The 14770-nt window shown below is 47.6% G+C and overlaps 1 protein-coding gene across 1 annotated transcript; it reads left to right on the top strand.

Annotated features, from left to right (window-relative positions):
* Positions 1–58: 58 nt before the first annotated feature.
* On the top strand, positions 59–13889 carry LOC139060036 (probable ATP-dependent RNA helicase DDX49). The gene is made up of 7 exons (XM_070538760.1): positions 59–216; positions 530–768; positions 894–1088; positions 1455–1726; positions 10846–11000; positions 11754–11954; positions 13582–13889. The coding sequence occupies exons 1-7, from the start codon at positions 105–107 to the stop codon at positions 13836–13838; spliced, it is 1431 nt and encodes a 476-aa protein (XP_070394861.1). The 5' UTR covers positions 59–104; the 3' UTR covers positions 13839–13889.
* The last annotated feature ends 881 nt before the right edge of the window (positions 13890–14770 follow it).

Below are 14770 nucleotides of genomic sequence, written 5' to 3'. Positions count from 1 at the left end.
GGTTGCAGGTGGCAGCACTAGACATACCCATGTAGGTTGCTCTAGCTTTAGCGCAGTCTCGGCATGATCTTGTAACATTTGTCCACGTCTATGCCTCTTTCAACATGGCCGCTCCCAGTAACGATGGCACGATGTCCACTGTCAAACACCCGAAAACTGCGAATTTTGCAGACCTCAAACTTAACAAGTGGATAATCGACCAGCTCGAGACATTAGGTATACTTGTTCGTGATACTCTAGTAGTAGATGTCGTTAAACTGCCGGTCTTTAGTCATCTTGGCAGCTAAAGTAATGCTTACATGGTGCCGATGCTCGAAATACGCTCCCAAATGTCGCCTGTCGTTTAGTTTAATCTTCAGAACACGCGACGTTTATCTTTAACATTAAACAGCTTCAGAACTGTTCGTATGCCGTAGTCGATTGTCATCTTAGCACGAAGGGCAGCGGATGTGCTCACAGTTTCAAGTATTTATTTCCCTTCCGATGTAATCGTTCCATTACTTCCATTCGCTCACCTACAACTTCTCAGGTATCAGCAAACCTTCACCAATCCAGGAGAACTGCATTCCTGTCATTTTGAGCGGGAAGGACTGCATAGGATGCGCAAAAACTGGCAGCGGAAAAACGCTTGCCTTTGCGCTGCCGATTCTTCAAAAGCTTTTCGAAGATCCGTACGGGATCTTCGCACTTGTTCTGACTCCAACTCGTGAACTAGCATTCCAGATCTGCGACCAATTCAAGGTTGTCGGCAAAGCAGTTGGCTTGAAGGTAAGAAACGTACAAGAGATGCAAGTGCGGTGCAACACTGCTTTCTTTCATCCTAAACCAATGCTAGCCACAGCTGAAAACAGAGCACGCGAGCATATATATTTTATTTTTTTTTTCTATTCCAGGAATGTGTCATTGTCGGAGGCATGGACATGGTGACGCAGGGACAGATCCTGGCCGAGAGTCCCCATGTTGTTGTGGCCACACCAGGCCGATTAGCTGACCACCTGGAAAGCTGCAACACGTTCACTCTCAAGAGAATTCGTTTCCTGGTGTTGGATGAAGCAGACAGGCTGCTTGAAGGTCATTTCAATGAACAGGTTTGTGCACCTTGCAAGGATCCCAATGCTTTGACCTTACTGAGGCTTCTAAATGCATGGTATTATTTAATGCTGTGAAAATGATTCCTGTATGAAGCCTTGAAACTATCAATGTGCACGATGGAAAGAAAACATGGCTTCTAGCCCTTCAGTGAAGTAATTAAAGAGTAGCTTGTGGCTGTCATACACATATCCATTTTTTAGGTTATGAATGCATTACAAATGGCCAGAAGGGCTAGGTAAAGTGCTGATACATTGCACACCAACATGCTCTAATGGCTTAAGTCATGCAAGTGGTTGTGTTGTCAAATCTTATGGTATGAAGCTTTGTGTCTCTTATCTCTTGCTTTATTTTGTATTACGCAGCTTAAGACCATATTTGCTGCACTGCCCAAGAAAAGGCAAACATTGTTGTTCAGCGCCACCATTACAGCCACCTTAGAAGAACTTCGCAATGTTGCCATGACAGATCCTTTCTTCTACATGGCTCCCTCTGACGTGGTTACAGTCGAAGAACTTGACCAGCGTTATGTCCTGATGCCAGTTTCTGTACGAGAAGCTTACCTGGTGCACATTCTGAAGAGGTTTCTCGACTCCATGCCTAAAGGCTCCGTCATTATCTTCACAGGCACTTGCAAGTATGCATCCTGCTGTCTTATAGACATTTGAATGAATTAATGTGTGTTGTTTATTGGCGCAAGGGCCATTTATGGCCAAAGAGCACCATGCCAGTGTTAGTGACTTCGCAGTGGAGTGAAGAGTTCTATGAAGTTGATGTGACGTGGCTGTATAGGGGCCTTAAAGATAGTCACTGTAAAGTGCACAAAATATATGTTTAATAAGATTATGGCGATGATTGATGACGTGTACTATGACGTGGTCTTACAGACATTTCTTTGCTTCTCTTTATAGAGTTAACGTGTTATTTCAGATGTGCACGAAGATTTACTAGGTAAAATTTATATGTGTGTTGTGTGCCTTTTTGTCCTTGTCTAGTTTGAGATTTTTAACATTCTCAAACTTTCAGCTTAATAGTGACACGTATACTTTTCTTTATCGGGCAACCATGTTTCGCAGCCTAACAAAAGTAATCGCACAGCGTGGGACGCGCCTGTATGTACCGAAGTTTCTGGAACGTTATCGATGCTTCTATCTGCTGTCTGTTGTCGCTGAACGTTATGTTATCTGATTGCATCACTTGACGCGAATGGTGTAGAACTTTTTGGAAGGCATGCGGGTCCGAACGATTAGTCTGGAACATTCGATGACTGCTCTATAAAAGCCGACGTGCTTGACCCGCTGATCAGATTTTCGACGATCGCCGAGCGTGTTCGCCGCCATCGTTGCGCTTTAAGTGTAGCCTGTTTTGTGGGCACAGGTTTGCCCAATAAAAGCTAGTTTTGTCTTTCACAGTACTGCTACTGTGTTCTTTAACGTCACTACCACGTGACATCTGGTGGAGGTGCTAGTGCGTTCATGTACCGAACGCCCCCGCAAAGTCGCGATCCAAGCCCAAAGCCCGAGGACAAAACTAACATCGCCGAAGACCAGCGTGCTAGCCGCAGACTGCAAAGACTGCCCCCAGAACACGGACTTCTGCCTGAAACAACAAAGAAGATAGTGATCAAGACAACCCCAATGGCTGCCCCAGTGTCCCCCGTTATCCTACAGCAACTTTCCATGGAGCAGCAACTGAGGACCCGGAATACTGGCTGGAGACGTACGAGCGAATCGCGACTTTCAACAACTGGGACTCCGACGACAAGTTGCGGCACGTATACTTCGCCCTAGAAGACGCCGCCAGAACGTGGTTCGAGAACAGGGAGTCAACATTGACAACATGGGACCTGTTCCGTACCGGCTTCATGCGCACCTTTACAAGCGTCGTGCGCAAGGAAAGGGCCGAAGCCATGCTGGACGCCCGAGTGCAACTACCGAACGAGAACGTTGCCATCTTCACGGAGGAAATGAAGCGTCTCTTCCGCCACGCCGACCCGGATATGCCCGAGGAGAAGAAAGTCCGCCTTCTCATGCGTGGTGTGAAGGAAGAACTTTTCGGCGCAATGGTACAAATCCCACCGAAGACCGTAGAAGAGTTCCTTCGCGAGGCAACCAGCATCGAGAAGACACTCGAGATGCGAAACCGGCAATTCGACCGCCGCACGAACGCGACAAACTACGCCGGACTTCAGTCACTGGCCACCGACGACCTGCGCGAGACTATCCGAGCTGTCGTGCGGGAGGAGCTACAAAAGCTGTTCCCATCATCACAGCCTCAGGTGGCTTTGATTGCCGATGTCGTGCGTGAGGAACTCCAACAACAACTTGGAGTAGCCCCTGAATCGCCGCAGCCCGAGCCGCAAGCAATGACCTACGCCGCCGTCGCACGCCGTCAAGGCCCCCCTCCGCGACCGCGCCAGGGCCCTGTCACGCCGCAGTTTCGTCGTCCGTCGCCGCCGCCAGCATGACCACCCGTCGCCCAGCGCACCTACCCGAGGAAGACAGACGTTTGGCGCGCTCCTGACCACCGCCCGCTCTGCTACCACTGCGGGGAAGCCGGCCATGTGTACCGCCGATGCCCATACCGGGAGATGGGACTGCGAGGTTTCGCCGTTAACGCGCCGCGGCCACAGATTGGCGAACGACCTCGCGATATCGCCGACTACCTCGCCGCCACTCAGTGGAGCCATCGACGAGCTTCCCGTTCGCCGTCACCAGGCCGCTACCTGTCGCCGCAGCGCCGATCATACACTGGCCCAGCCCGCGGCCGGTCCGTCAGCCCATATCCAGAAAACTAAAAGCAGCAACCGATGGAGGTGCGGTTGCTGTTCGTCGAACTGACGAAGATCCTCCGCCGCCGACGAAGACGACGAAGCAACCATCTCGACGATCTAATGACGACACGCCGCCGTCCCGACGAAGTCAGGAAGCCAAAACTACACCGACGAAAGACGACTTGACGACGCGACGTTCAAGCTTCAGTTTAACACGACACAGCCGTGATCCGACGCCAAGACCCAACTGCAACGCCAGACAAAGAACCACCGACCTCGACGTGCTTCTCGACGGACACGCGGTTACCGCCTTAGTGGACACAGGGGCTGATTACTCCGTCATGAGTGGACACATCGCCGCCCAGCTGAAGAAGGTTAAGACTGCATGGGAAGGCCCTCAAATTCGCACCGCAGGAGGACACCTCATCACGCCGACTGGAATCTGCACGGCAAGAATAACCATTCATGACCGAACTTACCCTGCCACTTTCGTTATCCTCCAACAGTGTTCACGAGACGTCATTCTCGGTATGGACTTCCTGAACCAACACGGCGCAATCATCGACCTGAAGTCACAGTCAATAACGCTGTCGGAAGATAAAGCGATACCGCCGGAGAGCCCTTGTAGTCACCATGCCTTGAGTGTGCTCGAAGATCAAGTGAGCATCCCGCCTCACTCCAGCATTGTTATTTTGGTCGGCACCGAAACACCCGCTGACGTAGAAGGCGTCATCGAAGGCGACCAACGTCTTCTGCTCGACCGTGAAATTTGCGTCACAAGAGGGATCGCTCGACTGCACGGAGGAAACACGAAAGTGTTGCTGACAAACTTCAGCAAGGAGTTCAAGCACATCAAGGGCACGACCATCGCATACATCGAGGAAATTGTGGAAACCAGCGATGCTTTTGTCCTCTCGGATTCTGTCGCATCTACCCCGACGACTGTAGTTCCCGAGCCAGACTTCGACATAAGTCCAAGTCTCCCCGTGATTAAGCAGCAACAGCTCAGAAGTCTGCTTCGACGATACAAAAGCTGCTTTTCGACGTCATCGAGGATTCGACAAACACCAGTCGCAAAGCATCGCATAATAACCGAAGAATGCGCTCGACCACTACGCCAGAGCCCTTACCGAGTTTCGACGCGGGAACGTGAAGCTATAAGAGAACAAGTCGACGAAATGCTGCGCGACGACATCATCCAGCCGTCGAAAAGCCCGTGGGCATCCCCTGTTGTCCTGGTAAAGAAAAAGGACGGAAGCCTACGTTTCTGTGTCGATTATCGTCGACTGAACAAGATCACGAAGAAGGATGTATACCCCCTCCCACGGATAGACGACGCATTGGATCGGCTCTGCAACGCTAAATACTTCTCGTCGATGGACCTCAAGTCTGGCTATTGGCAAATAGAAGTCGACGAAAGAGATCGCGAAAAGACCGCCTTCATCACCCCAGACGGCCTCTACGAGTTCAAGGTTATGCCATTTGGACTGTGCTCGGCACCTGCAACGTTCCAGCGCGTCATGGACACGGTTTTAGCAGGATTGAAGTGGCAGACCTGTCTCGTTTACTTGGATGACGTCGTCGTCTTCGCCGAAAATTTCAACGATCACCTTAGGCGGCTTGCAACAGTACTCGAGGCCATCAAGTCATCAGGGCTCACTCTGAAGCCAGAAAAGTGCCGCTTCGCCTACGATGAGCTTCTGTTCCTAGGCCACGTCATCAGCAAGTCTGGAGTCCGCCCCGACCCGCAGAAGACAGCTGCCATCGCAAAGTTCCCGCAGCCCACCGACAAGAAGGCAGTGCGTAGATTTCTTGGCATGTGTGCTTACTACAGGCGATTTGTCAAGGACTTTTCACGCATCGCTGAGCCGCTGACACAGCTAACTAAATGTGACATTGAGTTCAATTGGGAAACGCCGCAGGCCGACGCATTTGAAGAACTCAAACGACGCATGCAGACTCCGCCCGTACTTGCGCACTTCGACGAGCACGCCGATACCGAAATTCACACTGACGCTAGTAGCCTAGGCCTCGGTGCCGTCCTAGTCCAGAGAAAAGATGGACATGAACACGTGATAGCTTACGCTAGCCGGTCGTTGTCAAAAGCGGAAGGCAATTATTCCACAACGGAAAAGGAATGCCTCGCCATCGTTTGGGCTACAGCGAAATTTCGCCCCTACCTATATGGCAGGCCATTCAGAGTGGTCAGCGACCATCACGCGTTGTGTTGGCTAGCTAACTTAAAGGACCCTTCAGGACGGCTGGCACGGTGGAGCCTCAGACTACAAGAATACGACATTACTGTAACATACAAGTCCGGACGAAAACACTCAGATGCCGATTGCCTATCACACGCCCCCATTGACCCGCCGCCGCAAGATAACGAGGATGACGACGCCTTCCTTGGAATAATAAGCGCGGAAGACTTCGCTGATCAACAACGAGGGGACCCGGAGCTAAAAGCCCTTGTCGAGTATTTGGAAGGGCACACCGACGTTGTCACTAGGGCATTTAAGCGTGGACTATCTTCGTTCACGCTTCAAAACAACCTACTCGTGAAGAAAAACTTTTCACCAGTCCGCGCCAACTACCTTCTTGTTGTTCCGTCGGCGCTGCGTCCAGAAGTACTGCACGCCTTACACGACGATCCAACCGCTGGGCACCTCGGATTCTCCCGGACGCTGTCGAGAATACAGGAAAGGTATTACTGGCCGCGTCTGACCGCCGACGTCGCCCGTTACGTTAAGACATGCCGAGACTGTCAACGACGCAAGACACCACCGACAAGGCCAGCAGGGTTACTACAACCGATCGAACCTCCTCGTCGACCATTCGAGCAGATTGGGATGGATTTGTTGGGGCCGTTTCCGACGTCAACATCCGGGAATAAGTGGATCGTCGTGGCGACGGACTATCTCACCCGCTTCGCTGAAACAAAAGCTCTACCGAAAGGCAGCGCAGCCGAGGTGGTGAAATTTTTCGTCGAGAACATCCTGCTGCGACATGGCGCCCCAAAAGTCCTCATTACCGACAGAGGAACGGCTTTTACAGCAGAGCTCACCCAAGCCATACTGCAATATAGCCAGACAAGCCACAGGAGGACAACTGCCTACCATCCGCAAGCGAATGGTCTCACGGAGCGCCTGAATAAGACCCTCGCCGACATGCTAGCGATGTACGTCGACGTTGAGCACAAGACGTGGGACGCGGTCCTGCCGTATGTAACCTTCGCTTACAACACGGCGGTGCAAGAAACAACACAGATCACGCCGTTTAAGCTGGTTTACGGCAGGAACCCGACGACGATGCTCGACGCCATGCTGCCCCACGTCATTGACGAAGAGAATGTTGACGTCGCTAGCTATCTCCAGCGCGCCGAAGAAGCCCGACAGCTCGCCCGCCTGCGGATCAAGGACCAACAGAGGACCGACAGCCGATACTACAACCTCCGACGACGCTTCGTCGAGTACCAGCCCGGCGACCGTGTTTGGGTATGGACCCCGATACGCCGACGAGGGCTCAGTGAGAAACTACTCCGACGCTATTTCGGACCCTACAAGGTCATCCGACGCATTGGCGCTCTGGACTATGAGGTCGTGCCAGACGGCATTTCGCATTCACAGCGGCGCCGCGCACGATCTGAAGTGGTCCACGTGGTGCGCCTTAAACCCTTTTACGGACGCTGACAAACTTCGCCATTTTTGTTCTTTTCTTTGCTACGAGTGCTTTTGTTCATTACCTTCGTTTCTTTGCAGCATCGGGTCGATGCTTTTTAAGAGGGGGGTATTGACACGTATACTTTTCTTTATCGGGCAACCATGTTTCGCAGCCTAACAAAAGTAATTGCACAGCGTGGGACGCGCCTGTATGTACCGAAGTTTCTGGAACGTTATCGATGCTTCTATCTGCTGTCTGTTGTCGCTGAACGTTATGTTATCTGATTGCATCACTTGACGCGAATGGTGTAGAACTTTTTGGAAGGCATGCGGTTTTGAACGATTAGTCTGGAACATTCGATGACTGCTCTATAAAAGCCGATGCGCTTGACCCGCTGATCAGATTTTCGACGATCGCCGAGCGTGTTCGCCGCCATCGTTGCGCTTTAAGTGTAGCCTGTTTTGTGGGCACAGGTTCGCCCAATAAAAGCTAGTTTTGTCTTTCACAGTACTGCTACTGTGTTCTTTAACTTCACTACCACGTGACAATAGTGTGCTTGCTCTAGCTAGATTCATACCAAAAAGAGCCTGTTTTAGTTTTTCGCATCTTGGTACCAATAAGGTGGATTCAGTGACAGTTGGATGTCCCATTTAGATGTGTTACAAGCCCTTTGCAACCACTGAAGAAATCGTACTCAAACCGAAGTTTGGGTGAGAGAAAAAAGAGCCTCATAATTGCTGCTCACATTTAGGAATTGGCAAAAGAAAGATGATGTAATAACACAACGTTAGTGAACATATATATATATATATATATATATATATATATATATATATAGATATATGTGATACGTCATCAAAGGAGCTGCCATTGTTGCAAAATATCGAGTGGGCATGGATTACATAGAGTTGGTTATACTCTTCATCGTGCACATCCAGTGTACACACTCACTAATATATATTCTGTACTTGTCTGATAAGTGAGTGAGTAAACATCTTTATTAGACTAAATGAAAAGAAAATTGTAAGGAGCAGCCATCTTTACAAGTCATACGTAAATTTATTTTCTGATTCTTCCATTGTTTCTTTGCCCGACAGGGGCGAAGTAACGTCCCGCTAATCTCTATGGATGCTTTGGGTGCCTGCATGGAGGTTGCCTAAATAAATTTCTCTAGCATTTACACCAGTGCACTAGCAGTGCTGATGAATTATTGTAGTGCAAGCATAAGTTTTTGGAGCTAACATTGTCATTACCACATAGCTGAGTTTTGCTTTTGATATTGCGGACAGTGTGATCACAACCAAAGGGATCCCACAGAGGCACCAATGGGCAACAGCCGGTATTATGGTACCCAAAAGAAAGTTCAACAGAAGAATAATGCATGCATACGTCCTGTAAACAACGTGACTCGGCTACAGTGAAATAAGAAGGCGTACTGACTATGCCACTTATGTAGTACTATGCCATGTAGTCCTAAATTAACATGTTTGTTCTGTGAGAATCATACATTGGTTGCAGCTAGTTTAGAAATGAAATTACTGCAGAAGCTATTGATCATGATTGCCAACGTAAGTGAATAGCCAAATGCTTCAAAAAAGCTGCTCGCTTTACTGATGAAATGGTGCACTTGATGGCATATTTTTGTCGCAGTGAGGATATTTAGGTTGTGCTTGTTGTACCATAGCATTATTTCGTGGAGAACATAGCTACAAGATTTAGCGCTTGGAAATGAATGCGACCAGCAACTCCTGCATCTGAGGGCATGCACTCTATGCGTCGGCGCAATGCCCAACCTCCGACCACGAAAATGGGCAATAGGGCCAGAGAAAGCAGTTCGCTTTAAAAGATATAATAAGACTTCATCCATTTAAAAACTTGGTGCCACCATAAACTATGCAGGCTGTTTCTGTGCATCGTTCTGGGCCATGCATCGTTGCCATAGCAACAAGCTATCGCAGTGACAAGTTGTAGCAGCAAGTCATGAGAACAAACCCTTACTGCGATTAACAGTGGCACTGACATTCTGCGTTAGTGGTCCTTAATAACAACTTCCTGTTATTCTGAGAATATTTGAGCGCTCAATTTCCTTCTCTTAATTTCCTTCCCTTGGAATGCATGTTTCAGGCGAGCTGCTGAAAGAGAGAAAGACTTCAATAAGCGCTGGAGAGTTTATCCTACCCAAATTATTGAAATGCTACTTCAGAGCGATAGAAGTAGAACATGTCATTAAAGCTTCATGTTTACTCTATGTTAGTAAATTGTCAATATGCAGCCAAGCAACTGAGTGTGTTCAGTTTGTTTAGATGATGTCATCAGGTGTTCTCGTTCCATTAGTTCTGTTTAAATACATAAACAACATGTTCAAGCACAGGCTTCTCAGTGTGATTTAATTAGATAAAACAATCCTAGTGTTGGGATGGTTAAACAAATTGCTTTGGATTGATTGTAGGATCTCTCAGAATGACGAAAACTTTATCAAATCACTTCATTATGCTTATGCTGGATTCATTTTGCTTGCCGCATGCTCTGTTGCATTATCGTATGAAATCTGTATCCTGCTCCGCTCAAACTCCTGCTGTTAAAGGGGCCGTGAACTACTATTTATCGAAGTGAAGAAAGGCATTCGAAGTGAAAATAGCCTATTTAAGTAATACTTTGTCACAAAAAGCACTTCAATACGTTCAGCAGAAGCGGAGTTATTGGCAATTAAACACAGCCTCAATTGTGCTCCCGTTCCTTCTTCAATGCCTTGCACTGCGAAGGCTAAGGCGCAGTGGGGTGAGCTCACAACGTCCACCTTCTAATTGTCCCCGTGGTGCACAGTTCAAATTTCATTTTGGATGCTAACATAGACGCCACGACTTCTGCCTTTGGAGCCTACGACGTGCTAAACATGAGCCAAATGCGGTTGTTTTTAGCGAGCTGCAATACGCTTAGCCAATGGACGCGTGGCGGTGCCCCACGGTGGCCGCAGTATCTACGCCACGTAGCCGACCGCAGCTCAGTGTCACCTATTGGCCAATAGCAGCTGTCTAAGGGAATAACGAAATAAAGTGGCCAAAAGAAAGTGAGGACAGGGCCTTCTGTTGAAAAGAGAGCATTTGAGAGAAAGGTGACTTCGTGATCCGCTTGCGAGCTCAACATGTACGACAGCAAAACTTGGCTGAGATGTTCACAGCAGCGTATGCTACTCACAGACTATGTTATTTCACCAAGCCCGAGAGGTGGTTCAGGGCCCCTTTAAGATTAGTAGCAGTGTTTCAAGCAAATGATATCGGACATATTTGTGAGCATTAAGTGATACTGGTTCTTTTTATGCATTTCAGAGGGTGCCAGGTACTTTCAATCGCCTTGAAGTCTCTTGGCTTTCCAAATGCACCCCTGCATTCTCAGATGCCACAGAGAGAACGGCTTGCTTCACTGAACACATTCAAGTCGAATACAACTCGTGTGCTTGTAGCCACCGATGTTGCCAGCAGAGGTACCCTCACTGGGCTTGTACTTCTTTTTCTGTTCCTAGCATTAACCATATAACTTAGATTACTCAGGTTCTTTGCGTTGACCATATTTAAAATAGAACTCCAACTGCTTTCATGATTGGTTCAGTATGTCTAGCGCAATGGGGCTTCGCTGTGCCGTCCATTTTCAAAGGCCATAGTACCAGCATAGTTTTGTTCTGTCACTTGATGTTGCCACCACCTAATTAGTGATGAATTTATTCCCCCTTTTTGCTCTTGTTGGATATGCTTGTTAACTGCGGTGTCTAAAGAGACATGAGACAAGACATTGTGTTTAGAAGTATGTAGGAATATTTAGTGTTGGAAATATGTTTTGATACAGTGGTGTCATTTTCTCTTACCAGGTGGTGTCACTTCCCAATGAGTGGTGAAATTAGTTTTTATTCTTTTGTTCAGGACACTACCTAGTTGTGACATCTAAAGAGATACAGTAAACCACCATTGTGTTTACAAGTGTGCAAGAATGTTCAAGAAAAGTGACTCTAGAAGTTGAAGGGAAAACCATCTGCTTTTTGGAATGAAGCTACATGCATGTGCTTCTTGCTGCGAGTACAAGAACAATAGTACTAGGATAAGTTGTTTATGACAGTACTGTCTATTGACTACACTGTGTTTATTCAGCATGTTTGAAAAGTGCCGCTGGGCCCCTTTAAAAATACAGCATTCAAATGCTAGGAATTGCAAAATTGGAATGCAACCTAACAACTTGCCTGCAGGTTTGGACATTCCATCCGTGGAACTGGTGCTCAACCACAATGTGCCTTCAGCACCTAAAGACTATGTGCATCGTGTGGGCCGTACAGCACGTGCTGGCCGTGGGGGAAAGGCCATCACTCTCGTAACTCAGCACGATGTTCGCCTTGTGGAAGCCATCGAGGCACTTATCAAGACTAAGCTTGCACTTCAGCCTACAAAGGGTGAGAGCAAGGTTTCGCCTACCCGTTATTCAGCTAGACTGACTGATGTGTCCATCCATAAAGATTGGCAATATTGGTGACTTGCAGAATGGCCCCTGTCACACGTCCTCATTTTCAAGCTAGCACTACATGTAACGCTACCAATAGTATTTGGAGCCCTAGTTCTGACTTACAGGTGTTCTGAAGCAGGGCAATTTTTCGAAAGTTGGGAGCTTTGCTGTACTCCGTTTCATACATATGATGCAATGCTACAAAGGCTAGAAGAGAGACTTCTCTGACTGTTTCGCATCTGCGATGAAACAGTAGTGCGTCACATATGAAAGAAAGATATTTGGGAATCACCGTGTAATTCGAAGTAAAATTTAGTATAGTCCTTATACAGAAAAAAAAAAACAACAACACGCTACATATTTATTACATGAAAAGTGTCAGAGAACTAAACCTGTTTGTCGCCATACAAGCAGAGTAACATGTTTGTGGCATCCAGCAGCCACAACACATCACTTGTGCTGCGATCAAAACGTAGCATGTCGCCTACTAGGAGCAGAAATATCTGCAAGTATTGTGTGATTTGATGTAAACTTCTGTCCACAAATAGTAGTTGGAATATACGACATACTTATTTCCTCGGAAACGTTGCAATTTAAAAACGACTGCGCTTCAAAGTATGAGAAGCAAGGCCTCTATGGCAGCGCTACTTGCATAGCTACCGCAGCGTTGCCTGCTATGCATGAATCAGAGTATAATCATGACTTGGAAGTGCTACAGAAAAGATTGCTGAAAAGCCACTTTACGTTCCCTAGGTGCTATACATCCAACCTGCACATTGCCCTCTTATTGTACTTGTGTTGAGGCTGTGTTAGAAGTGGGGAAATGCGGTTTTTGGGGTGGATTGTATTCACAACGTCAACTACATTGAATCAATGTTGACATTACCACCTCACCTGACCCACACACTAAGGAACTGCTTGCTCAGCTAGATTGAAGCTTTGTTTATAGATATAGTCGGGTCATAGTTGCTGGTAGCAAGGTGAAATGCATTCTTCAGCAGTAACTGTTATGTGCTGTTGACTAACGACAATGACAGGTAGCAAAATTAACTTCACATTAGCTTTTAGCTATAGCAGAACATTTGTTTATTGATAAGGTCAGGCCAGAATTACTTGTAACAAGGTGAAATGCATTCTTCTGTACAGGCAGATGCTATGTACTCTTCCATGGCTTGAGAGGATATAGTGTTATGTTCCCACAGAATAATCAAAAAGGCCTTCACATTGTTATCACAGGTGTATTAAAAGTTACATTTTATGGTACAGAGGGCTTGATGATATGCCACAGTTGTCACTGTGGCTATGTACTACTGCATATAACATAGGACCATGGAGGTTGTTTGTGAGCATTGAATTACACGCAGTTAGGCACATGAAAAATTAATGTCCATCCCAGCGGCTTCCAGCTACTTTGCCACCATGCATGCACAAAAATACTTCTCTGGGCCAATCTAGCCCTTTCTAAGATACTATGGGTATACAAAGAACTTCACTGTTTTCTTTCTGGTTGACTTGTGACAAATAATGTATCTTGTGACTAATAATGACTTGTTTCTTTTGTCTTATCCTCTCAACAGAATCGGAAGTACTGAAAATACTGACACAAGTGTCGGTGGCCCTGCGAGAGGCCGAGATTCGCCTGGACGAGCAGGACTTTGAGGAACGCAAGTTGATCAACTGGCGAAAAAAGCTCCTTCTACAGGGTCTCGATCCCGATGAAGTGGAGGCCAAGAAGCGCAAGAAGCAGCAGCAGCGACTCCTCCGAAGGAAACGAGAAGGAAAAAGACTAGCACAGGCAAAAGGAGACCACAGGAAGGAGTCTGTAGAGACGTGAATGCAATAAAAATTAATTATATTTGTTGTAAATAAAAACAATACAGATGACCACACTGTGTTTTCATCTTCTTTGTGTAAAAGACAAACCCTGGAATGCGGGGGAAGGGAGGTATTGAAGGCCTGTTGCGTTGGCAGAGGACTGTGGCATGAGGCCACACAAGCAACTTTCTGGAAGGCCAGAACACAAGAGGCTGCAGTTTCACCCGAAAAGTAAAGCATTGATAGCGATAGCAAAGGTTAGCGTTGCGCTTGAGCTCCTCAGACGGTCTTGTAACAATACACAGGGGTGACATAGCATGACACAGCGTGAAAGGCAACTGCTACTGAACAGCAGAAATACCGCCCTGGCAGCTACCGGGTGTTTCACAGTGGTGGTGTAAATGAGGTGTCACCATGTGACGCCAGCATACGCCGCCATTGCATGATTGACAGCAAGATGCGCCTCTCCATCCCAAGTGTTCTGTCAGCTTCTGTTCCCAATGGCATCTGCATGCTGATCCCACCATACCCGTCCGCTAAAATCCTCGGAAGACTTTCCCGAGCTTGCGAGGCCCTGCAAATTAAATCAGCTACCCAAGCAGAGTCGTTACGCGTGTTCCACCACTCCCAGCTCGTTCACACCGCCTCTTCGGTGAGTGCCTGGCGATTGCTAATGGGAGTTCGATCAAATACTTCAGCTGGGCATTACTTGTCCTTCATCCAGCACTTGGGCCTCCCCACTTTACCTTGTGTCCAAGAAAGAGTCTGTGTAAAATGCATACATGGTCCATGATAGCTATCCCCTTCTACACATCCAAGATTTCACAGGCCACTTAGAAGGATGCAAGATCTTTAATAAAGTGGACCTTATCAAGGCGTACCACCAAATCCCGATGGGGCTGCCAATATCCCGAAGACGGCCATTACTACAGCCTTCGGGCTGTTTGAGTA

The sequence above is a fragment of the Dermacentor albipictus genome, chromosome 5, assembly GCF_038994185.2.
Source record: "Dermacentor albipictus isolate Rhodes 1998 colony chromosome 5, USDA_Dalb.pri_finalv2, whole genome shotgun sequence".
Classification (NCBI taxonomy): Eukaryota; Metazoa; Arthropoda; class Arachnida; order Ixodida; family Ixodidae; genus Dermacentor; species Dermacentor albipictus.
Note: the sequence above shows the minus strand (reverse complement) of the source record. Positions and strands in the feature narration are given on the sequence as shown.

Excerpts from the sequence above, each read along its gene's own strand:
- LOC139060036 (XM_070538760.1), top strand. The coding sequence starts at position 105 with ATGGCCGCTCCCAGTAACGATGGCACGATGTCCACTGTCAAACACCCG. Across the intron at positions 217-529 it reads CGACCAGCTCGAGACATTAG|GTATCAGCAAACCTTCACCA; the intron begins GTATACTTGTTC and ends ACAACTTCTCAG. Across the intron at positions 769-893 it reads GCAAAGCAGTTGGCTTGAAG|GAATGTGTCATTGTCGGAGG; the intron begins GTAAGAAACGTA and ends TTTCTATTCCAG.